The 25,545-nt window shown below is 38.1% G+C and overlaps 1 protein-coding gene across 1 annotated transcript in view; it reads right to left on the minus strand.

Moving 5' to 3' along the window:
* trpn1 (transient receptor potential cation channel, subfamily N, member 1) overlaps positions 1-25,545 on the minus strand; it is a 63,218-nt gene that overhangs the window by 36,421 nt on the left and 1,252 nt on the right. Inside the window, exons 2-5 of the mRNA XM_036567597.1 lie at positions 24,843-24,944; positions 7,074-7,169; positions 2,812-2,925; positions 493-597 (exon numbers count right to left, since the gene is read on the minus strand). Of these exons, the coding sequence (XP_036423490.1) occupies positions 493-597; positions 2,812-2,925; positions 7,074-7,169; positions 24,843-24,944 (417 nt within the window). The remainder of the gene's footprint in view (positions 1-492; positions 598-2,811; positions 2,926-7,073; positions 7,170-24,842; positions 24,945-25,545) is intronic.

Here is a 25,545-nt window from a genome sequence, read left to right on the forward strand (position 1 = left end):
GTGGTCTGGTAAACGCAGCTTTCCAACATCTTACACTGAGCGTGGATCCAGTATTCCATTGACGTAAAACCATCATTTATAACGTGTTTGCGAACTATGTTGGCTGCGTCACCTCATTGTAACTGAATGTGATTCAAAAAGCCTTTTTACCCTATTTTATACACGATTACAGCACATCTTAAAAGGAAACAGGGTTTCATCACCAAAGTTGGAATCTTTTCAGATAGTTTTGCTCATTCTAAAACCAAGCCTTGATGCGGTTCACTAATTTAACACCAGTATGACTCTGTTAGACAGTATAGAGTGGAAAATCAATAAAAGTTGTTATTAAAAACATCTATATTATCTCCACAGGCGCCTTCCATTACAAGGACTTCATACCTGATGAACAATGACTCACACTCTTGAATTCACTCATATCTGAGTGGAAAAACGAGTGGAATAATTTGATCTCTGGGTGTGAAGCACTCTGTGAGACCCAGCTGGCCTTACTGTTCTCTGAGCGTGGAGTTGGGGCTCCGTTTGGCCCGAGAGGAGCTCCTTAACGATTCCAACATTCCCCGCCTCAACAGCCAGGAGCAGCGGAATGCAGCCATCCTGGATGAGGAAAAGACAGAGAAGTGGAAACAATGAAACACTGTTCATCTGATCTCACAGCAAAAAGCCACAGTATGCCAAAGCCAGAGAACATACAGAAAAAAAGCTCTGTATATGACACTGAACCTCCTCTGCTGACTAATCACTTAGCCATACAGCCATAAACACAGCTGAAGTAATTTGATGAGAAATCAAATTGATACAGTTTTCCCCCAAATATAGTCCACCAGCCAAGACATGCTTGGTGTTGGCAAAAATGCTACAAGGCTAATGTTGCTAACGAGTAACAGGACCTTATACCTCACCAATTTGCACCATACACTCTTAAAAACGATGGTTCTTCATGGGTTCTTTAGTAAAGAAAATGGTTCTGTATAGAACACTCAAAGAACCACTGGCGTGATTAAAGGGTTCTTTACATTGTGAAATGGTTCTTCAGACCTGATGGAGAATGTGTGGTACATGGTTCTACATAGAGCCATTTTTGTCATTAAAAAACCCTCAAAGAACCAATTTTTTTTAAGAGGGCATCACATGGACATGGACAGTAGTGTGTTACATACACTGTCAATTAATGCCAGGATTTAACAACTTTTTTACAGTAAAATACCGTTTTTATCAATTTATTGTGAAATCAACTCAGCTCAAGCAGCAACTTACTGTGAGGTTGATGTTGAGCTGAACCGCACAGCATTTTGGGATAATGAGATAATTAAGTGGTGGCCATGACTTAGTAAGGCATAGGAATGGGATGATTAAGTCGTGGCCAGATGTTGGGATGAGAGTCTAATGTGTGGCCACAACTTAGTAAGGTGTGGGGATGAGATCCTAATGCGTGGCCACGACTTAGTAAGGTGTGGGGATGAGATCCTAATGCATGGCCACGACTTAGTAAGGTGTGGGGATGAGATCCTACTGCGTGGCCACAACTTAGTAAGACATTGGGATAAGATCCTAAGGCGTAGCCATGACTTAGTAAGGTGTGGGGATGAGATCCTAATGCATGGCCACAACTTAGTAAGGTGTGGGAATGAAATAATTAAGTCGTAGCCACGACTTTAGTAAAGAAAATGGTTCTGTATAGAACTGTAAACACTGAAAGAACCCTTGGCATTTTTAAAGGGTTCTTTGCATTGTGAAATGGTTCTTCAGACTTGATGGAGAATGTGTGGTACATGGTTCTATATAGAACCTTTTGAAAAGCATTCCATATAGCACCAAAAAGGGTTCTGATATTGTTATGCAAGCTTGTTACAATAGAGGAATAGACCCTTTTCAAAAAGGTTCTACATAGAACTATCTAGAGGACTTTCTTCAATCTACAAAACCATTTTAAGGTGTAAAGAATCCTTTATTCATTCAAAGCGTTCTTTGAGTGTTCATGGTTCTACATAGAATCATTTTAGTCACTAAAGAACCCTCAAAGAACCATCTTTTTCAAGAGGGCATCACACATTTTTCTAGAACCATGTTGAGTTGGTAAGTAATCTCAAGTAGAGTAGTGTGTGTCATACACTGTCAATTAATGCCAAGATTTAACAACTTTTTTACAGTAAAATACCGTTTTCAGTAGCAGCCAGTAATTTTACGGTAATTTTACAGTGATTTTTTTTTACAGTGTAGCTAGACAGACAGAAAACAGCACTAGGAATCTGTAAAGCATAGCCCCACCCACCCAGTATTGGCTGCAACCCCCCCTGGAATTTTGTCCACACGCTTGTCCATTTTTAAATAGACAAATGCCTTATTTGATCATATTCATTTGGGGTAGGGGGAAAATTGTATAAATTTGAATTACTTGGATATATGGATATATATGGATATATAGCTAGATATGTTTGGCCTACTAACTGATGAATGGAGGTATGACTACTACAGCTAACATGTCCCTCAAGTAGGGCCTAGCTTGTGTAGAAGAATTCCCATGACATTATGGCCTTAAATCAGTCTTGAGAAAATTAGGCCTATCTCATTGTTTTCCACTGAGACACTCCAATACATTTCTAAAACCAAACCCCTCATTTAATCACAACACCCTTTAAGAAGCCACATTTTCCTCCCAGAATTAAAAGTTAATTTGCAAATGCGGCTGATTCGACCAGGCAGAAGCTATTAGAGGCAGTGCGGAAGGGTTGGGTTATGTTGTAATTAGATTCAGGCCTGGGAACAGACCAGCGGCTCAGACAGTTGATGGCAGTATAGTAAGTGCTTTACCTTGTCTGGAGTTAGGCGAGCCTCTTTATTGGAGAGTTTGAGCAGCGTCTGTACAGCTGCAGGGGAACCAGCAGAGCGAGAGGCAGCGTAGTGCAGGGGCAGCTGGGACTTGGGCTGAAGTTTAAAGACAAGAGAAACTGAATAGCTGAGCAAGATCAATGTCTTTAACTCTTACAGGGAGAGAGCTATTATTGTTTTGTTACACACCTGATTTCCAATAAATTATTCTGTAATTTGTTACATAATTTGTTGCATAATTAGTTGCATTCGCATTAAATTTATACTCTGTATCAACAAGTTCGAATTCGCATTTCTGGATTTTTTTGCGCACAGTTCAAAAGCCAGCATCTGTCATCGTCTGGGGGTGCATTAGTGCACATGGCATGACTTGCACATCTGTGAAGGCACCATTAATGCTGAAAGATATATACAGGTTTTAGAGCAACATATACTGCCATCCAGATGACGTCTTTTTCGGTGAAGGCCTTCCTTATTTCAGCACGACAATGTCAAACCACATTCTGCACGTATTGCAACAGCATGGCTCTGTGGTAAAGGAGTGGGAATGAAGCTGAAGTTTAAAAACAAGAGAAACTGAAAGGCTGAGCAAGATCAATGCCTTTACCTCTTACAGAAGGAGAGCTATTATTATTGTTTTGTTACACATCTGAGTTCCAATAAATTATTCTGTAATTTGTTACATAATTAGTTGCATTCACATTCAATTTACACTCTGTATCAACAAGTTCAAATCCGCATTTCTGGGTGCTTTTTGGCATTTTAATGTGAAATCATGGCAATAATGTAAAGGATTTCGTTCTGCAAAACAAGACTTCACAAATATTAACTCACAATAACAATTCAAGAAATTCAGTTCATAATAATATATCTCATCTTCTGATTATAAACACAAAGAAGGCACAGATTACACTGCACTTTCTCTATGATTCATCCATCTGTTTTAATGAGCTACATTGTTTATGTGATAAATAATTACTATTCATTTACAACATGCTTTTGTTATCACCAGTAAAAACTGGACCTTCTATGTTTTGTTTAGTGATTGATATGTCAATAAAACAGTTTCAGCTGGCAGCTTAGTTTACTCAAACCAAATCACAGCAACTGACTATTCTTATGTACAGTGGGGTCCAAAGGTCTGAGACCACTAGTGAAAACTCTTCTATTTTACAGTCCTTTATAATTTACTACAAAGTTTTCAATTACAAGTTATTTTATAAGCATAGCTATTTGAGTGAAGAGTAGCATCTTTTTCATTTTAATATGAATTCCAGAATTTCCTAGTACATTTCCAAAAAAGTTGTGCAAGATGTGAATAAAAATAGAATGCAATGATGTGCAAATCATTTAAACCCTATTTTTGATTTAAAACGAACACTCAAATATTTTATTGGTTTTTTTTGAAAAATATATGTCCATTCTGAATTTGATGCCAGCAACATGTTTCAAAAAAGTTGGGACAGGAGCTCAGGAAGTTGTGTAATGAGAAAAAAAAAAAAATGCCTGGTGGTACATCTCACAACTGATTAGGTCATTTGGCAACAGGTCAATAACATGATTGGGTATAAAAAGAGCATCCCAGAGAGGCTGAGTCTTTCAGAAGTAAAGATGGGGAGGATTCAACTTTCTGTGAAGGACTGTGAGGCCAAATAGTGCAACAATTCAAGAATAACATTTCTGAATATAAAATAGCAAAGAATTTCATCATCTATGGTACATAATATCATTAAAACATTCAGAGAATATGCAGAAATCTCTGTATGCAAGGGACAAAGCCAAAAAACAATACTGTATGGCCATGATCTTTGGTCCCAGAGGTGGCCGATACATGATTCTGTAGTGGAAATCACTGCATGGGCTCAGTGACACTTCTGAAAACCACTGTCTGTGAACACAGTTCATCGCTAGAGTTCTGCCATGCAAAGAAGAAACCATATATAAACAGGAACCAGAAATGCTGCCACCTTTTCTGGGCCTGAGCTCATTTAAGATGGATTGAAGCAAAGTGGAAAAGTGTCCTGCAGTCCAACAAATCAAAATCTGAAGTTCTTTTTGGAAGTCTGGAAGTCATGGATGCTGCATCCTCCAGGTTAAAGAGGAGAGGGTCCATTCAGCTTGTCATCAGCACACAGTTCAAAAGCCAGCATCCATAATGGTAGGGAGTGCATTAGGGCACATTGCATTGGTGACCGGCACATCTGTGAAGGCACCATTAAAGCTAAACAATATATACAGGTTTTAGAGCAACATATGCTGCCATCTTTTTCAGTGAAGTCCAGGTGCTGTCACTCATTTGAAATGTTTGGCACATTATGAAACGAAAAATATGACAAAGGAGACCCTTTGCAGCTGAAATCTTATATCACGCAAGAGTGGGAAAACATTTCACTTTCACAACTACAGCAGTGTCTCCTCAGTTCCCAAACGCTTACAGAGTGATAAACGAAGAGGTGATGAAATACAGTGGTAAACAGGCCCCCGTCCCAACTTTTTTGGAATATCAAATTCAGTGGGCATATGGGTCCCAAAAATGGGCATATATTTTTCAAAAAAACAACAAAATTGATCAGTTTCAACATTTGATGTGTTGTCTTTGTACTATTCTCAATTAAATATAGGATTTTAATGATTTGCACATCATTGCATTCTGTTTTCATTAACATTCTGCACAGCGTACCTGTTTTGGAACTGTTCTGGAAACAGGGTTGCATTTGGTAGTGTGTCTGTTCTCTGCTTTAATGACACACTGCACTCTAGCTGGCATGGACTCCAGATGTTTTGGTCCTTAAGGCTTAAAAAGGCTTAAATTTCAATAGTGACCTAGAAATAATACAGAATCTTGAATATTTCTTCTTTACTTTACATGTCAGAACTTTTCTTTGTTTTTATTTTTTAGTTAATTCTAAAATGCTCTGTTGTTTATTTCCTGGTTTAAGTAAAAAATCAGTGGCAAAAGTTTGAACACCCCGGTTTTGTTGATTGTCTAAGGGAAACTATGAGAACACATCCTATACAGCGAACAAACCTAAATACGTAATTTCTTCTGCAAATTTTAGTGCTGAATTTCTATTTATTTGCAGAATTTAACATATTGTAAACATACCGTATAAAATGTACCTTTTACACTGGCCTCATTTTATATTTTATTTTCCCCCCATTATGTTAATTGTTTGTTAAAATGTGCAGAAGTGTGTCCTCTGTCTCTGTGTTAACTTATTTTCACTTAGAAAACCAACAAAACATGCCAATCGACCCATTGGCCAAACTTTTGCACATGATTAGTATTATTATTAAAATGCGTCTGCAGCGCCCCCTGCAGTTGCCTGTGCGAGGAATAGGAATGTTTGGCCTGGCGATTCGGTGGCACTTTTCCCGCCACTCGTTTTGCATGCAGGTCCCGTTTTAGTGACCTATTGTAAATGACCCGTTACCCCCACACCCCCCGCTTAGTTCCCACCCTGCACTCTCTTTCTCTGAGTTTTCTCATTTCTAAACACGTCTTACAAATGCAAAAATGATCATTCTCAGTCAGTCAATGTTTCAAATCAAAGCTGTAAAATGATGCATATGAACACCAGGAATGACTGTAAGCATAACCTGACTACAGCATATCCAAACAGAAAGAAAAAAAAAAACAACTTCTTTTGCCTCCTCAGCAGTTAATAGTTGCTGTCAATCAAAGAGCCTCTATGCACTGTCTGCCAAAACCTACTGTACGTATCTAATAACAGGCTTAGTTACAGCCTGTGTTTAACTGAAAAGAAATAGCCAACGACACAAAGCTGCTGGAATCCTATCCTTCACAGGCTTCTCAGTGTGAAGAGAGTCTTCTGGCAGTAAGCTAAAACAGAGAGGAAGGTGAAAACAGAGAAGAGAGAGAGAAACAGCGAGAAAGAGTAAAGAACAAGGAATAAGAGAGGAACACGCTGAAAAAAAGTAATGAATTGATTTTACTTGGTTCAACTGTGTACATTATTACTGCATGAACAGAACACATCAACACAATTACTGCTAATTACCGCCAAAAGTGACATAATACACACATTTTATCAATGTGGAAATGATGCACACATTTGAATTAAGCAAATATAAAGCATTACTTTCCAGTGCTCCTTTCTTACCAACACAGTGAACAAACATACAGACAAAACAAAAAAAGAGGAGAAAAAAGAAAGAGAAGGCCAGAGAGACAGAGTGTGCAGAGAAATAAAAGTTGACGAATGGACGAGGGGGGATCTCACCCCTCCAGGATTGTTGGGATCTACTTTTCTTGCCAGGAGTTTCACAAGGTCGTCTTTGGAGTGGGCAGCAGCGATGTGTAGAGCAGTCCTGCCATCCTGTACAACACAAAACAGAGCAAAACTTTGGATGGTTGGGATTAAAGGGTATCCTATGTCCTACAATAGTAGGAAGATAGATAGATAGATAGATAGATAGATAGATAGATAGAGAAACAGACTGGCATAGATAGATAGATAGATAGATAGATAGATAGATAGATAGAGAAACAGACTGGCATAGATAGATAGATAGATAGATAGATAGATAGATAGATAGAGAAACAGACTGGCATAGATAGATAGATAGATAGATAGATAGATAGATAGATAGATAGATAGATAGATAGCTGGATATGTAGACAAGAGATAGAGAAACAGACTGACACAGATAGATAGATAGATAGATAGATAGATAGATAGATAGATAGATAGAGATAGTTTTAAGAAGTCAATAAATGATTAAAAATACTTTAATTATCTATTTATATTTTTGGTAAGACATTCTGAATAATAATAGCATTAGAACATCATTCTTAATAATACCTTTCTTCTGGATATGAACTTATTAGAACTTCATTCTGGATATTTATTTTATCAGAATATTACATACACAGACACATTACACACAGATAGATAAATAGACGGACGGACGGACGGACGGACGGACAGACAGACAGATAGATAGATAGATAATTCACTTACAGTACAAAGGGTAGAGCCCAAAGAAAAAAGCGAAACAACAAGGCTTTCCCAAAACGGAATTTTAAAAAATGATTAAAAGCTAAAAGAGATATAGAGAAAATAGGACTCCTAACAACCACCTGAAAGACCTAGCAGACACCAAAACTGTCCCCATCAGATAAACAGCACTTAAAGCTTTCATCTTTGAGAGAGAGGAGAAAATCAAGCTGCTTCAGATCTGAAACATCCACATCCATCCTTCCACCGTGAGAAGACGACTCAGCGCTGTGGGTCTGAAAGGATGTGTAGCTGACAAGAAGAACCTCACTGAGAAAAGGAGACGGACACATCAAACAAAGAAGCTGAACAATGGACTGACCACCCCAGAGTCTAGAGTCCATACCTCAACATCGCTGAATGTGTTTGATTACTTGGATCGAGAGAAGCCAACTTCTAAGACAGAACTGTGGAGGTGTGGCTTCAGATTTCTTTCAGAAACTGAAAGTGAGTCTCCTGAAAAGAATGGAAGTTGTAATAAAGATAAAGAGTGGACACAATTAATACTGAAGAAATGTAAATTATAATAAGTTGTTGAGGCTTCTGTGTAGTTTAATTACTGTAAATATTCAGAAGAACTTGTATTTAAGGGCCATTTTGACTGCACATAAAATTAATGAAGCGTGATCTGTGACTTATTAGGAATTATCATTGTGTTTTTTAACATACTGTATGTGTGGTAAAGTGGTACCTGTCCTATGCCTATTAAGCAACCAATAATAACTTCACTTTCAGCTTCAGCCTCTCTGTTCAGTCTCCCTTCCCTCCTTTTCAGCTTCATGCAGTTCAGTTATGGTCATTCAGCGTCTGCAGAAGTTGTGCATAATTGCTTTTGGCGGAAAGAGTATCAGTTATCACGCAAATGCCTTTGCCAACATATCTGCAGCATTTCTTTTTCAAAGCTGGGCTGGATGCTTGATACATACTGACTGTAGGACTTTAGTCTCTCCATTCAATCCATCCATTCGGATATTCACTCACGCTCATAACAGACATTCCAGTGGTGTGACCTAGGGTGACTAAGTCTCTTGTAAAAGTGGAAAGTTTGCTAGTCATCCCTATTATAGGGAGCTAGACTAACCCCTTATTTACCCTAATTGCCACCATGTCAAACTGCCAGCTTACACTTTATTTGAAGGATACATATATAAAGGCTGCATAAATTATAACGTGCATTAACACTGAATAATGTAATATGTGCAATGTAATATATTTATGACACTGCATTGACATAAGTGTCCTTAAACTTAAGGATGTTTTTTTTTCCATTTATAACACTGTTTTGAAGAATCATTACTATGTAATTGAACTTACAAAGCAGGGGCCTAGTTAAGAGCACCATATTTCATTGTATGGCATTTTGATTCACTCTAACTAAAGTTATGATTGTCATACATATAATTCTCCATCACTTACGTTTGAGGGCATCTTTCGTAAAACTGAGATCGAACACTATCTGGTGATCTTAACAAGGTCTCTGCCTTATAAGTTCTTCATAACAATCTTATCCATGGAACAAATGTCTGTCACTGAAGAGCCCTTATGTCAGTACAGTGTCATTTACTCCACAAACATCTGATGTCTTCTTAGAAATACTGATATGAGCTTTTATAACACATTATTCAATGATTATGCCCTGTGATGGACTGCCGACCTGTCCAGGGTGTTTCCTGCCGTCTGCCCAATGACCGCTGTGGTAGGATCCAGGTCCCCCCCACGCCCCAGAAGGATAAGCGGCTTAGAAAATGTGTGTGTGTGTGGAATGACTATTGATTAGTTATTCAAATACTATCCTTGTGTATGTGTTATGTCCCCATGTATGTAGCCTTCAAATAAAGTGTGAAAACTGTTACAGGAAAACTTGTTGTTTACACTACTTCAAAACACCACTCCCAATCCTGTTAGCTAGTTAGCTAGCTAACACACATCGAAAGAGTACAACCAGGGGTGTAGCACCAAATTCTGGGCCCTGGCCACAGTAGTGTGCCCAGCCCCCCCCCCTCGCAAGAAATTAAAGAAAAGGAAAAAAAATAGAATGTATTTATTGTGCTATATTTCTTTATGAGGCTGGTTGGTTTGCATTTAAGGGTTAAACCGCTGACAATAATGTGGGTGTGCTTTGAATTATCAATCTTGCTGTAGTTCATTAAGAATTAGACTTAAACTTTGGTTGCTGTTTAAAATATTTACTGTAATTACAATGATATGTACATATATTTAGTCATTTTCATTAAAACTACTCAACAAATACTTACTTGAAAGTTACCTATTAGCTACCTACTTTGGTGAGCTCCCTTTGTCTGATGTCTTCAGCTGCATCAGTAAAGGCAGAGGTGACAGTGGCTGCTTCTGGAACTGACAGTGTTTTCCAGGTTAGCTGCTGGGCTAACCTGATTGTGTTATGATCACAGAAACACTGTCTGTTACATTAGCTATTTTTAAAAAATCTTACTTGCTGCTTTGAAGCAAATCCTGTGCTTCTTTATCAGCTTGTGTTTGTTACAGATGGCTGCAAATGAAGCTAACTGCTAGCTAGCTTACCTAGCTAACCTTAGCTCACACTACTACAACATATTTACAGTTTGGCACTTTAGGCTCACCTGTTTCCTGAAAGAGACAGATTAGAACGTGCCTGCCCTTTTTAGCTTCTTCTCTGTCTCCTGTCATTTGTGAAATCCTGATTTTGATTTCATTTTAACCAGGTCAGAACTGCGGAACAGCAACTGCCATCTGTTGCCATCAGTGGAGAAGTATCTCTATAGATGTGTAGATACTGGAGTATCAAACCAATTGTATGTTTTTTATTTTTTTTTGGGGGGGAGGCGTGGGTAATTAATGGAAACAACAGGTAGATAAGCGGGACTTAAAAGCTTATTATGGAAAATGCAGTCTCGTATTATTTTTTTTTTAATAATTGGAATTGTAGGAATTTATAATGCGACAAAAACCAAATGCCTCACAGACCAAACCAAAAACCAAATGCCTCACAGACCAAACCAAAAACCAAATGCCTCACAGACCAAACCAAAGGAGCAAACAGGCACAAAATTAAACACTTCAAAGCTGAAATATCAATTTTTCAATACTAAACAAAGACACACTGAAGAGCAGATGCATACAAGAATCAAATCAGAATCACTTTATTTCACCAAGTATGTTACACATACGGGGAATTTGTCTTGATAAGTCACATATGAGTATTAGTAAGACTAACCAGACCAGACAAGCGGACAGACTGTTAAATATTTAATTAAGGCACAAATGAGATAAGATTGTGATTCTTGGAAAAATAAAAAATAAGAAAGAATAATAAACAGCCATTGTGAAAGGTGCTAAACAGAAGTGTGAATGTCTGTACATGTGCAGATATGAATGTCCATACATATGCAGGTCTGTGTAGACAAACTATAAAACTATTATATACAGAATATGATACAATAACATAACATTTGAGAAAATTGACAGTTGACCGTTGGCAGACTGCATCCAATGATCCTTGATGTGCTGGAGTTTTGCTCATTCTTGTGAGATGGAGGAACCAAATCAGATGGTCATGGATGTGAGGATGGACTCAGTGATCGCTGTGTGGAACTGGATCATCAAGCTTTGCAGCAGGTTGAATTCTCTAGCTGGACTCAATTACAGTGGTGAGGCCTGTCCTGCCAACCAACGACTCATAAGGAACAATAGCAGAAGCAAAACAGACCCTTGCAGTCCGACTTCTTTACAGTAGTTACTGCTCTGAAAGTGCAGTTTGAAGATCCCAAGTTTTTGGGTCAATAATATAAGATGGTTAAAGATTGTATTATTATGACCAGAACAATTGATTTTTGTTGGATTACATGAATACCTGAAACTTATCTGCAACTGTGATTGGATGCTCATTTGAATACAGTAAATCATATCTGGTTACAGTGTTCGTCTGCACATTGTTGCTCTCTGCAATATGATATCAGTGTCGCAAAGCCCAATATCACAATACCGATTAACAACAGATATATTACGCAGCCCTAACAAAGAGGCTATGGAGTCCGCAGGCATGGCCAGACATGGCATCCTGATTCTCAAATGCATACGTCCAGTCTGGGAACAGGGCAGCTGGCCATGCTTTAACAGTAAAAGAATCTACTCTGCTTTTCTCATCCCATGAGACTGAGCGTGCCATGGAAGCCAAGGCACGGCCAGACATGCCATCCTGATTCCTAACAGCCAGAGAAAGCAAGTCTGATCCTTTATAGTTCTACAGATGACATGTCAAAGGGGGAATGTGTGGGAAGGCCCACGCTCGTGAGAAAAATGGGAATGAAACAGTGAATTGCTTCAGAAGAGCACAGTTTAGTGCAGCCAATAGGATGTTTAATTTGTTTGGCCAAAGCGTTTTAATCTTATATGTTGAAAATGTTTTATGTAACTTTCTATATGCAGAAAGAAATGTTTTAAGATTAAACAGGTGAAGACTAACAGCTGTATCACCTATATGTTCAGCTATATCAGACTGTGCAGCGTGAGAACAGTGGAGTGTGGTTTATCCAGACTGAAAAAGGTTCAGGATGTTTAAAAGCAACGTTTAACAAATACATTTGTTAAAGTAGGATATAAGCTCAATTTTGGACATCTGATCATATTCACTATGGCATGTGTTTCACAGATAGAATTTTGTTGTTTTTGGGTCGGGTTTTGGACTCAAAATTTGATGATGTGGTTTGGGTTGGGTTTCAGTTTTGTTGGGCCTGGGTTGGGTTCAGAGTCAAAACGTGATGCTTTGTGTTGGTTTGGGTCAGGCTCGGACAGAAAATTCTCAGGTTGTATTCAGGTTCAGACCAAAAATTTGTGCCTGATTAAAGCTCTATCTCCGACTTATTGATGGCATCATTTGATAGCATTCCTGTCAGATCAAATCCACGTCATTTTTTCAATCTTATTATTTTTTTTTTAAATAATCTGAAAATGTCTTGTACAATGTATGAAAATTTCACGGAAAATGTACTAACAGAAGTATATTTAAAAGGTTTAGAATAATATCTCATTATGTTAGCTTATATGAATGTTAAGAATCTTTCTTTCACGTAAAAAGTTACTCACGTAAAATTCTCAATATTATTTAGGCTTTCATGGTCTGCTTGAGTTCACTGCTGCTCCCATAATCCCACTGCCGTTTCATGAACTAAGCAAACCATTTGCCATATCCCATCTATAACTAACTATAAAGTGGTTAGTTATGTGATTTTCAGTTAATGACGTTTGGAACTTGTTAGAAAATGCATGCACGAGTCCAGTACAACACTGATATTCAGCTTATCCCTTGTAAAATTCAGTCATCTCCATGTGGATGTTAAACTCAGTAACACTGAGATTAATAATTGATCACATTGATTTATCAGTCTACTCAGGCTTTAGCAGAGCTCAGTAACACTGAGATTAATAACTGATCGTCACATTGATTTATCAGTCTACTCAGGCTTTAGCAGAGCTCAGTAACACTGAGATTAATAACTAATCATCACATTGATTTATCAGTCTACTCAGCCTTTATCAGAGCTCAGTAACAGTGAGATTAATACCTGACTCATCATATTGGTTTATCAGTCTACTCAGGCTTTAGCAGAGCTCAGTAACACTGAGATTAATACCTGACTCATCATATTGGTTTATCAGTCTACCCAGGCTTTAGCAGAGCTCAGTAACACTGAGATTAATACCTGACTCATCATATTGATTTATCAGTCTACTCAGGCTTTAGTAGGAATTTTTGTTTGTGTTTGTAAAGAGTTCTTCTTTGTTGTACATCTTTACATGCTGTGTGCTCATTTTGAAATAATTAATAATCAAGCAATGATAGTGTTTCTTTTAAAGATGGTATATGTTTAACTGAATGTTAAAGTTAGTTAGTATTTATTCTAAAAGGATTCTCCTAATGTAAAAAGTAACTGTATTTACAAAATATAACTTGGACTGCATACAAATACTTAATATCGGATACTTAATACTTGATTTCTGTATTCTTAATACATATTCCAAATACTTGTATTCTGATACATCCCAATGCTGCCGATTTATGTAAATGAGCCCTGTTCTAATTGGCTGCCCTCTATTATGCCTCATTCAGGCTGAAACACTCCCTATAACATCAGTGTACATGAGTGGAGCTAAACTGCTGCAGACTAAAAAGGCAGATATATGTAACTACACTATACTCAAACTTTCACAGATTCTGAAGCTCCTCTAAGCAGGTGCTGCCTTAATGTAGATTCTGGAGATTTTCTCCATTCTCTGACATTTACTAAAGTCTGTCTCGCTCTGATTATTTTCTCAGTAGAACTTTTTCATGATTTATGACACTAAAGGTATATTCACTCACTTATATAACTTCATAGTGAGGTGAACCACAAAGAAAACACCCAAAAATCTTCGTAAGTCGAGCTCGCTACATTCCTGTCAAAAACAGTCCGGAAAAGCCTGATAAATAGGTGCTATGGATCAACTGCTGTACTGAAATGCAATCTGAGCCATTTATGAAGGGTAAGCAGAGCTTGAGCCTCTCTATGAGAGCATTCCAGCAGGGTTACCATGCCAACATCAGTGATGGTGAATGTGGTTTGGGTAGGAGAGCTGGTGAGAATGCCAACCGCAGACCACCTAAAACGTCACTCAGCAAAATGTACCCTTTATTGAGCTTTGGGAGTTCCCCCTCATCCATCCTCCTCAGTATACACATTTCTTCCTCAGTCTTAGTAAAAACAGAGCTTGGGCAATTTGTTCTTGCTCTCTATCATCAGTCTTCTTTAAAAACAAGCAGTGACCATTCAATTTTTAACACAGGGCCCTAGTTTCTGTTGAGGGGATAAATAAATGCATTGAAGTTCAAAAAGCTCCATAATTATGTCATAATATTTCCAAATACATTTGTTAAGAAGAGAACACTTTATTAAACATTAAATACTCTACTTACAGAGCTCATTCCCTAAATGATTCACTGTGTTTCTGTAGCAGATATAGTAAAATATCTAATTATGAGGTTAATAATTTCAAAATCAACAAGCAAAAGGCGACAACTTCTTGTAGGGGGGTTTGGAGGGTTGCTCCCCCGGGAGAAAATTGTACTGAAAACTGTATTGAATTTTTTTTTTTTATTGAAATTGAAGCTTTCTGCTGCACTCTGAGAAAAAACATGGAATGAAGTAATTGCAATAGAATGAAGTTCAACAACCATGACAAAATACATCATATAAACTGTCCTGCTTCGCAAGTATTTAGACTTTGGCTTACCATGCCGATGTCAATGTATACAAGTGTTGGCATCTGCTCTTGCCTTCTACTGAATTATAAATTCTATAATTTATTCTATAACTTTTAAATTCAATTATAAAAACTCCACCCATCATATCTGCTAACATGTTTACACCGAGTGCATAAGGCATTTAGTGCTTGGACCCAATGATTGCTACTTGCAGTGTAATTTCGATCGTTTAGCTCTCAGCGTACAGTCCACATAAATCAACGTGTTGATTTGCTGCTGGGGAAGATGGTTGTTCTCCTTGTTAACAGCAAGGATCAAAATGAAAAACTCAGCATTTAAAGCAGCACATTTCACAGGAAGACGTTAGTTGCATAGTAGTTTCTGCTTCTCACAATCCAAGCAATTGTAAACACATTCAGTGATATTTAGGTTTGGACTCTGGGATGGTCAGTCCATGTTTCTGAGAACACCAGCAGCTTCTTTGTTTGATGTGTCCGTCTCCTTTTCTCAGTGAGGTTCTTCTTGACAGCTACACGTCCTTTCAGACCCATAGTGCTGAGTCGTCTTCTCACAGTGGAAGGATGGATGTGGATGTTTCAGATCTGAAGCAGCTTGATTTTCTCTTCTCTCTCAGAGATGAAAGCTTTAAGTGCTGTTTATCTGATGGGGACAGTATTGGCGTCTTCCAGGTGGTTGTTAGGAGTCCCAGTTTCTCTGTATCTTTTAATAATTTTTTCCAAAAAAACGCCTGTTTGTTCACTCATTTTTCATTGACTTTCTCCTTTCTTATGCAAGACGATTATATTATATTATATTATATTATATATTATATTATATGTCCTTAGAAATATCTCCTGAAATATGAATGTATAGTACTTAATGACTGTTTTGACTGAAAATGTAATAAATGAAGGGACGTCTCTGACCTTACAGCTGTCGTTGGAACATTGATGTGAGGATTTAATTGAGCATTAGTGAGGCCAGGTACTGATTTTGGATGTTTAGTTCTGAATAACTCCAACTCATCCTAAAGGTATTGGATGGAGCTCTGTCACTCCAGAGAATACGACCTACTGGTCCACAGCCTTTATACCTCTCTAACCAACACATCAACCCTTGTGTGGTGTTGTGGTCTGTGGGACCCATTTTCAATGTTTACCAAAAGACAAAAATGATGATTTATTCTTATTTCAAGCTCAGATTCCTTGGCCTTTGTGCATTTTCTGTGAAGAACATATAAATTACACATTTTCAGAGCCTTCACCCCCCCCACACATTTATATTACACATGTAGTGTTGGGTGAACCTAAAAGTGTGGAGGTGCTGTGTCCTTCACTCTGTTCTTCTCCTACATGGCATGCTGTTAGTGTGTGTGTGTGTGTGTGTATGTGTTTGTATGTGTGTGTGTGTGTGTGTGAGGGTGGGCAATATGGACAGGCTGCTGACTGGCTACAGCTGCTAAAGGAGAACCCTACGCTGGACACTTGTGATATTTTAAACATCTTGTATTTTTACATAAACGGTTATGGCTGTATTGATTTAATGTGGTGGGTCCACCAGACCACTGAGTATCAAAAACATCAACAACACACAAGAGTTAAGCATGGTGACCTCAGGCTCATGTGTGGCTGCTTCACAGTGTCCCATTCTACTGGTCAGTTCTTCTCCATGTATATTATACATGCTGTTCATGCAAAATTGAATGCCTGCATCAGCAGTGGGTGCACCAAATTGCTGAATTCAGTGGAATCTGAATACTTTGGACATAAAATATAAGTCCAGACTGAGAAAAGGGCAGCTAGCCATGCTTTACAGAGAAAGAATCTACTCTGCTTTTCTCATCCAATGGGCTCTGGCATGCCACGGAGCTCGAAGGCACAACCTGGCATGGTATCCTGATTCCTAACAGCCAGAGAAAGCGAGTCTCATCCTTCTTAAGTCTTGAGATGATACGCCTCCAAAGTGAACTATGTGTCAACATCCAAGCAGAAAGGGATGGGAATCTAAGTTTCCATAAAGACTTTTAGCTATTATGGTAATTTGCTTCAAAATTACTGCCAATGGATCCAATAATTACACAGAGAAGTAGCATCCAGGAAAAACACACAGCAGTGCATGGGTCTACACTCCAGTTGTGCCACATGCTGTTCATAGCTGGGGGTCTTGCCATTAGCTTGTGGGAGAGAAGTGTGAGATCTCACAGATGCTGTTTGATGAAATTTGGCATCTGCATCATCACGTTTTTTTTCACATTCAACACTGCTTTTCTAATACGACTACCACACTGGAAGAAAATATGGTCTAAAATGTCGGTGGGCGCTAATGTCGGGAGGCTATAGATCACATACAGCAAATCAAATGTAAAACTAGGCAACATATGCCTACAATTAGAGTTATTCATTTGGCATCTGATGGTTTTTATGTAATTATTAAAACAGCAAAATAAAAAATATTATTACAGGAATGTCACACATATTAGGTACAGTTTCATTTTAATGCCAATTACAATGCGTTTTTTTTTCTTTCCACTGCGTCACAATTCTTAGTGTGATTTGCATAAATATTTTAGCAGCATACCATACATCAATGATATAAAATGTGATGGTAATTAAGAATAAATATGAAAGATTATTAAAAACTGCTGTTGTATAAGTCAACAAATAGTCCAGTAAAAAAGTTTAAAGCAACAGTTCCGTTTGTAACATGCAGGCAGGGCAGGTCAGCATTTCTTACTGACTATCACTAAGAAAACTACAATCTATTTCGGCCTTTGATTAGACATTTATGAGAATAACTGGCAGCTAGAGCGAGGGGAAAAAAGTCGTCAGACACTATCATTTGCACTCAATATCCGTCAAGTGCATATATATCCACTTTAAATGTACAAATATGAACAAAACGTATGGATTCATAAGCGTAGGCAAAGATAGGTTTAATAAAGGAAACTGAGGAAATTGAGTATTCCTTTAACTACCTTTAACGCCTCAGTACTGTTTGCAGCAAAGCAGCCCCATACCATGATGCTCCCACCACCATACTTCACTGTGGGTTTTGTGTTCTTGTGATCATACATGCAACCCTTCTTTCTCCAAACATGACAAGCTGAATTACTTCCAATGAGTTATATTTTTGTTTCATGTGACCAGAGTACACTGAAATCTTGAGTATGAGAGAAATCTTGCACTGTGCACCCACTAGCATGGGAAAGGGGGAGGGCTGCCCACTATGATGACTGCAGGCTGTAGCTCCTCACGCTCAACAGTAACTGTAAGCTTTAAAAATGTAACCAAAACATTTAACAACATAAATTAGGTGTAGAAGGAGTAAAACCAGAGTTGTAGGGATGTGTGGAAGAATATATTTAAATTATTCTACTTATTTGTTGAGGAGACTCCTCCTCCACTAATAAGCCATATAAACACGTTCAAGCAACAGTGGCAAGCAAAAAAGATTCAGATTTTTTCTGAAGTAACGTTAATGTCCTCAAAAGAAATGAATGTTGTCAATAGTGTTACTGATGATGAAAACAACAGCACTGCAGCTGCTGAAACTGAACCTACCCCAGCAGCTACCACAGATAAGGTTCAAGCTAGAGTTAGCAGTGGCAGCGCAGCACAGCCAGTCACTCCAGCAGGAGCAGCAACCGTGGCTTTGGGAAACAACAGCCCACTAGCGCCAACTCTGCCCATGCTGGGATGACCAGGGCCACAAGGAGTCCTTTCAACAAAGCAGAACACTTCCTAGAAGAAGATTTCAGCACAGAGAACTTTAAGAGACCTTTGCAGCGAGAATGGTGTGAAAAAATGGCAGTGGTTAGATGACGCAGCAGAAACAGACTGTGTTCTTTGCTTTAATTGCAACCAAAAACTGGAGAAGGGATTAGTGACAATTCCGATTCACTGCCTGAATGAGCTACACTGAAAGCAACTTCGATCAGTGCTATGCTTTTTGCTCTAGCAGCTCGGGATCAAAACACTGCCAGAACTGTGTTAGAACTTTTATCTAGACCCAATAAATTCGTGGACTGAGACGGGATGCCAGTCAAAAGGGCAAAGTCATCGCAATGGCATCCTTTGGCAACTTATGCTGGAGAGGACGCACTCAGTCCTGAAAGCTAGACAATGACTTTTACGCAGAGACAATTGGATGTCGGATACAATCCAAAACAAAAAAACAAAATCCTTGAACTGTTTGCTCCAGTCATACAGCGAGAAATCATGGCCCTCCTTTATTTGGATAGTCCGCTATAGTCCTCGATAGATTATTCACAGATGTTCAAATTGTTAACAAACGATCTGTTGAAACTCAGTTGATTCTAAACAGTGGTGGGGTTAGGGTTAGTTTTTGGACCAGGGTTAGGGCTAGGACCAGGGTGAGGGTTGGGTTTAGGTTTTGGGTCGAGGTTAAGGTTAGGTTTAGGATTAGAGCAGGTTTAGAGTTAAAGAAAATGGTTAATTTAGTAGATATTTAGTTGAATGTAACTTGAAAGTAAATTAAGTATCTCCAAAGCATCTTAAGTGGACTATCCAAAATAAAGTGTTTCTGAAATCATCTCTGAAACTCGCCACTTGCATTTATTAGAACTGCTTCATGCTTTGTTCATATGTATCTTAAGGCAGCCAGCTTAGTGAGTGGCTGTGATGTGTGACGCACTATACAGTTAAAAAAAAAAAAAGAAACAATGATGTCACTCGTTTTACATCCACTTAGGAGCCCCATCCCCACACCCAAAAAATCTTCATTCCATGAGCTTTCCAATATTACTCAACCAAATGTCCAGGAATTGGTTATATATATGCGGTAGAAGAGTATATTGCTGCTGTCGAAAAAAAAACTCATATCTCTATTTTTGCAGATTTTCAGTTTTTGACGTAATTTGAAAATGCCTGTTGCCTTTTACATTGTGTGTAAATTTCATGAAGAATGGACAAAAAAAACAGCCTAAAATGACTTTGAAATAAGTCTGGTTCCATTGACTTACATTAAAAGTAAAGTATGTTTGCAGATACAAGGTTTTGTTCTGAAAACAGTGATATGCAGTTATTTGCAGTAGAAGGGCAGTAAATAACAAAAACAAAGATGTCTTAATACTTGTTTCCCCTCACTCTTTATAATAATTCATATTTGACAGCTCTTTTTTAACTTTTGTAGCCATGTAATTTTTGACCACCATCCTACGGCCCTCAAAATGATGATTATTAATCATTTCCAAAAGTGGAGGGAACTTGCACCATTTGCACATCAATAACTGGATGGTGATGTGATTAAAAATAGAGTTTAATATTGTCGCTATCCAAAAATAATAATAAAAAAAAACAGAACAAAAGCATGTATATAATAAATAAAAAAAAAACATGTATCTCCAAAATGGTCATTTTACAGGAGAAGACTAAAACATTCTTAACTTTCAATGGACGTTAATGTACAAAGATTTTATTCCAAGTAATTCTGGAGCATTTTTATTGGTACACTCTTCATAAGATGCTGTAAACAGACCTCAGTCCTCTACAGTAAACACTTTGTTGATGACTTTTATAATAGTTGCTAATTCTCATTTCCTGAGTCTAATATTCCACTTGTTGTTCCCCAGTGGCCAATCCGGAATAGCAGATTCAACAAAAGACTTCTGATACCCTCCATTAGCCGCCTCACTAAAATGCTTCTTATTGAAATGACTCACATGAGTCAGATTGCTTTCAGGCACACCACTCTAGCATCAAATGTTCTCATATCAAAAGTTCTGATTACGAAGCAGAAGTTAATGATGGCCATTCACAAGTGTGGTTCCTGAATCCGCATCTGTGAGTACTGCACTTAAATCACGTAAATCAACTGCGATGGTCTTAATATAGAAGCAAGCGTATATTTGTCTGTTCCAAACCGCTCTGTTAGACCACCCTCCGGTTCGTTCCTATAAAACAGAGCTGTCTGCATTCATCCAGAAAAAACGTTCCACTTTGAAAAGTTTCATAGACGTCCCACAGATATCGTAACCCCTGTACTTTCCTAATCACAAGGAAAGTGGTTTTATACCCTCTACAACAGCGACACGTGCTTGCAAAACCAATTTTACAGCCTAATGGTTCACATATGGTTCATCTTCATAGGCCTTTAATGGAGAATTCCTATGATTTCTAAGAATTTCTGCATAATTAAATTCTTGAGAAAGTCGTTTAGAGTGGTTTGAAGTGAAATGGTTCATAGGAGAGACTTACAGTGGTGGTGATAGGAACCAGGGGTTGCCATGTCTACAACACAAAATATAACCATTTTATTTACTATCCAAACCACCAGAGAACCTACACGTGTCTTCTGAGTTTTTATACCTATTGATGATGGTAAAATGAGGAATTTCTGAGGACTATTTTGCCTCATTATGCCCTATATTTGCCATGAACAACTTTCAAAAATACATTTTAGGCCAAAACCTTATGTCAAAAGTACTGAACAAGAATATCTATGTTATTAGGAAGTGTATTCATAATCATTTTCATGTAACAGCTTCCAGTGAGGTGGCTTTTAGACCCTTTGGACATCTGGATGCTATCAGCACTGAGCACTTCTGACTCGGCAAGTTTCTCTAAAACGGCTCATTTAACATCCACCTAGTCTGAATGACTTTGTTTACATCTTAATTCATTTCATTATGTGGAAACTTTGAAAAAACAATGGAATTCTTTTTTAAGGCTGGCATCTGCTTTGAAAACCATGGCTCAATACCAAACAGTAAAAATACCAGCGTTAAAAGGGAATTCCACCAAGATCACCACAATTAAATGTTTAAGATGTAAACAGAGTCATTCAGGGTGGTTTGGTGTGAAATGCTCCGTTCTAGAGAAACTTTAAAAGTCAGAGTTGCTCACAGTGTTGGTGATAGGAACCAGACGTCTGAATGAGTTTAATGCCTCTAAAAGCTCCATCACAGGAAGATATTAGATGAAATCATTCCGAACACACCGTGTGATGTCTGAGATGGTAGTTCTGACATTTTTAAAATCCATTCATGGTGGTCAATTTTTCAAAACTTTTACATAATTAAAAGGTTAAGATGTGAACACTGAGGTGAGTGATTAGAGATTAGAGAGGTTTGGTGTGAAATGTTCACGGTGGGAACCAGACGTCTGAAGAGTTGAATGTCCCTAAAAGTGCCATCACAGAAAGTTATTAGATAAAATGTTTAGACATACGCTGCCTGAAGTCTCAGACATTGTTCTGTGATAAAGTTTTGGCTCAAAATGTAATTTAATCCATTTATTTTAATGGTGGAGGGGTACATGCAGGGTGTTGTAAGGCAAAATATCCCCCAAAGACAACTTATTTTTTTATCTTATGACTCTTTTACCACCATCATCAAGAGTTTCATGCCTTTAAAAAGTCTTGCACAGGACATCATTACGTGAAATCATTATGAATACACTGTGTGGTGTCTGAGATGGTAGCTTTGAGGGTTTTTTAAAGCGATTCATGGTGGAGAAGTACATGCAGGGTGAAGGAAGGGTTATAAGAAAACTTATTTTTCAGATAAGTACCACAATTTTACCATCACCAACATATAAAAACTTGTGTTTCACTGCTGGTTTTGGATAATAAATAAAATGGCTATATTTGGGTTGTAGACATGGCGACCCCTGGTTCCTATCAACATCACTGTAAAGAAATCTGAGCCTGTATGTTTCTCCATAGTGAACCATTTCACATCAAACCACTTCGAATTTGTTTACTTCTCAATGAATTCAACAGAAATTTTGAAAAATGGGTGGAATTCCCCTTCCACATAGTATTTGTTATGTATCTAGCTAGGTAGTACAACAGGTTTTTCAAATGATCAAAACAAACTGTTAAGATCTGTCTGTCTCTATGCATGTCGTCCCCCTGCTTGCTGATTTTAGTGGCTGGAAATGGCTCGCAGGCTTTGAGTCCAGGTTAGGGTCGATGGTGTTCAACACAAAAGAGGACGAGGCATCCCAGTGAGGTTCCACTGTAAAGGTCGGCATTAAAACTCACCACTCTCATTAAGTCTTCTACCCTTCTAAGCAAATGACCTTTTCCCAGACTGCCACCAGCCCCCCTTTCTAACCATCCACCCATTAACACACACTGGCTGTTGTTCTAAACCTGCCTGTGCCAGTGCTTTGGACAAGCTGACGATAAGCAGACGCCCTTTAGGCATATAATTATGGGCATCACTGCTATGCTGGAGATACACAGGTAGGCAGCATTTATTAATTGAGCATTCAAATAAAGACAAGCCTAGACACTTAGAGGGAGAGTCCTATGAATTTCAAAATTATTATATTATTAAATTGTTGAGATTCAAACAAAGTCATTCAGTGGTTTTATGTGAAATGGTTCATTTACAGCGATGGTGATAGGAACCAGGGGTCACTACGTCTGCAGCATAAAGAGCCATATGCAAAGGTTTGGCTACACCTGGTCAAAGTACACATCCTCTACAGAGGATACACTTTGGCATATTTTATGTCTCCAACACAAATACAGCCATTTTATTTGTGGTAAATACTTGAATACTTGAAAAATGACATTAATTTATTAAAATACTTGATACTTGAAAACCAGGAGAAAATGCTTTCTCTGGGGACTATTTTGCCTTGCAATGAACAGATTTGAATATATATATATATATTAACCCTTGTGTGGTGTTGATGTGTTTGTTACTCGGTGGTCTGGTGGACCCACCGCATGTATGTTTTTTTTTTAAATCAATACAGCCATAACGATTTATGTAAAAATACTAGATGTTTAAAATATCACAAGTGGCCAGTGGGTTCTCCTTTAGCAGCTGTAGCCAGTCAGCAGCCTGTCCATGTTGTCCACCCTCACACACACACACACACACACACACACACACACATACACACAAACACACACACACACTAACAGCAGGCCATGTAGGAGGAGAACAGAGTGAAGGACACAGCACCTCCACACTTTTACTCCTTGCGGGTTCACCCAACACCACATGTGTAATATAAATGTGTGGGGGTTTCAGTGTGAAGTCAACTATAAATGTGTTATTTTATATGTTCTTCACAGAAAATGAGCAAAGGCCAAGGAATCTGGGTTTGAAATAATAATAAATCATCATTTTTTCTTTTGGTAAACAATGAAAATGGGTCCCACAGACCTGAACACCACACAAGGGTTAATGTGCGTCTGGTTCAAAGTTTTTCTTAGGACTCTCTAATGTGATTAATCACTATGAACTACACAAAATAAAGCGATTACTTGTGATGAATTATTTTAAACGTTTGACACTCATTTAACTACATTAAAAATCTGTGTGTTAGTTTGTGCCCTGCTCTCCCCTTTTGCCTGAGAGTGCTGAGAGCTTTTGCACAGCAGAAGAATCATCCGTGATAAATGTTCACCTACGGTTTGCATTGGAGAGAGTCAGTATATACATTGGAAATGCTGGTGTGTTTGCAGGTGCAGTGGATTAAAAACTGGGCACTCACTCCTTCACAAAGATGCTCTGACTGATGCTTAGTTTCCCCTCAAAGGCTGTTTCCATTAAATCACTTAATTACTGGCTAATTAAGTGCATGTGTGTTCAGTGTGCTGGGATGTGAAAGGTCACTTTCCGATAGAATCTTTGCAGACAGTGGCTGCGTCCGATAGCACATACTCTCATATTAGAGTACCAAAATAGTACATCACTGATAGTACCACGTTAATTAGTTCAGCACGTATAGCTTAATATGTTATTTTGGGCGCAGCCGATAAACCAGTCTTACCTTAGCTTTTTCTCCAGGACTGACCCCCAGCTCCAGCAGCCTCTCCACTATAGCAAGACGGTTCTCTCGTACCGCGATCATCATAAGGCTTAAGCCTGACTCCTTTAAAGAAAGAGGCAGAAATACCAGCACGTCAATGTAGTTAGTGCAGTTAGAGGCATGCAAAACTGAAGTACACAGCAGCCTAATTTATTGAAAATCCAGTTTTGGTTACCATCATAGACCTTTTTAGGTTTATTTTTGACTAAATGACATTAATTTACGACACTAATTTAGTCCAGCTTTTGATATTAACCTGGATTTATGCAGGTTATTGTGACTAAATGACTCTAATTTATGTCACTAACACAGTCAAACTCAATGATTTTTAGTCTGGATTCATGCGTTTATTTTGACTAAATGGCACTAATTTATTACATTAACTTAGTCAAAGTCCAGTTTTGGATACCAGCCTGGACTTATTTAGAATTATTGTAACTAAATGACATTAATTTATGACACTAACTAAGTGAAATTCTGTTTTGAGTACCAGCCTGGATTTATTTAGACTAAATGACACTAATTTTAAGACACTGACTTTGTTAAATTCCAGTTTTCAGATATTAGCATAGACTTATTTATGACACTAACATAGTCAAATCCCAGTACTGGATACTGCTCTGGACTTATTTATGTTTATTTAGACTAAATTACACTAATTTAT

The sequence above is a fragment of the Colossoma macropomum genome, unplaced genomic scaffold (genome assembly GCF_904425465.1).
Source record: "Colossoma macropomum unplaced genomic scaffold, Colossoma_macropomum, whole genome shotgun sequence".
Classification (NCBI taxonomy): Eukaryota; Metazoa; Chordata; class Actinopteri; order Characiformes; family Serrasalmidae; genus Colossoma; species Colossoma macropomum.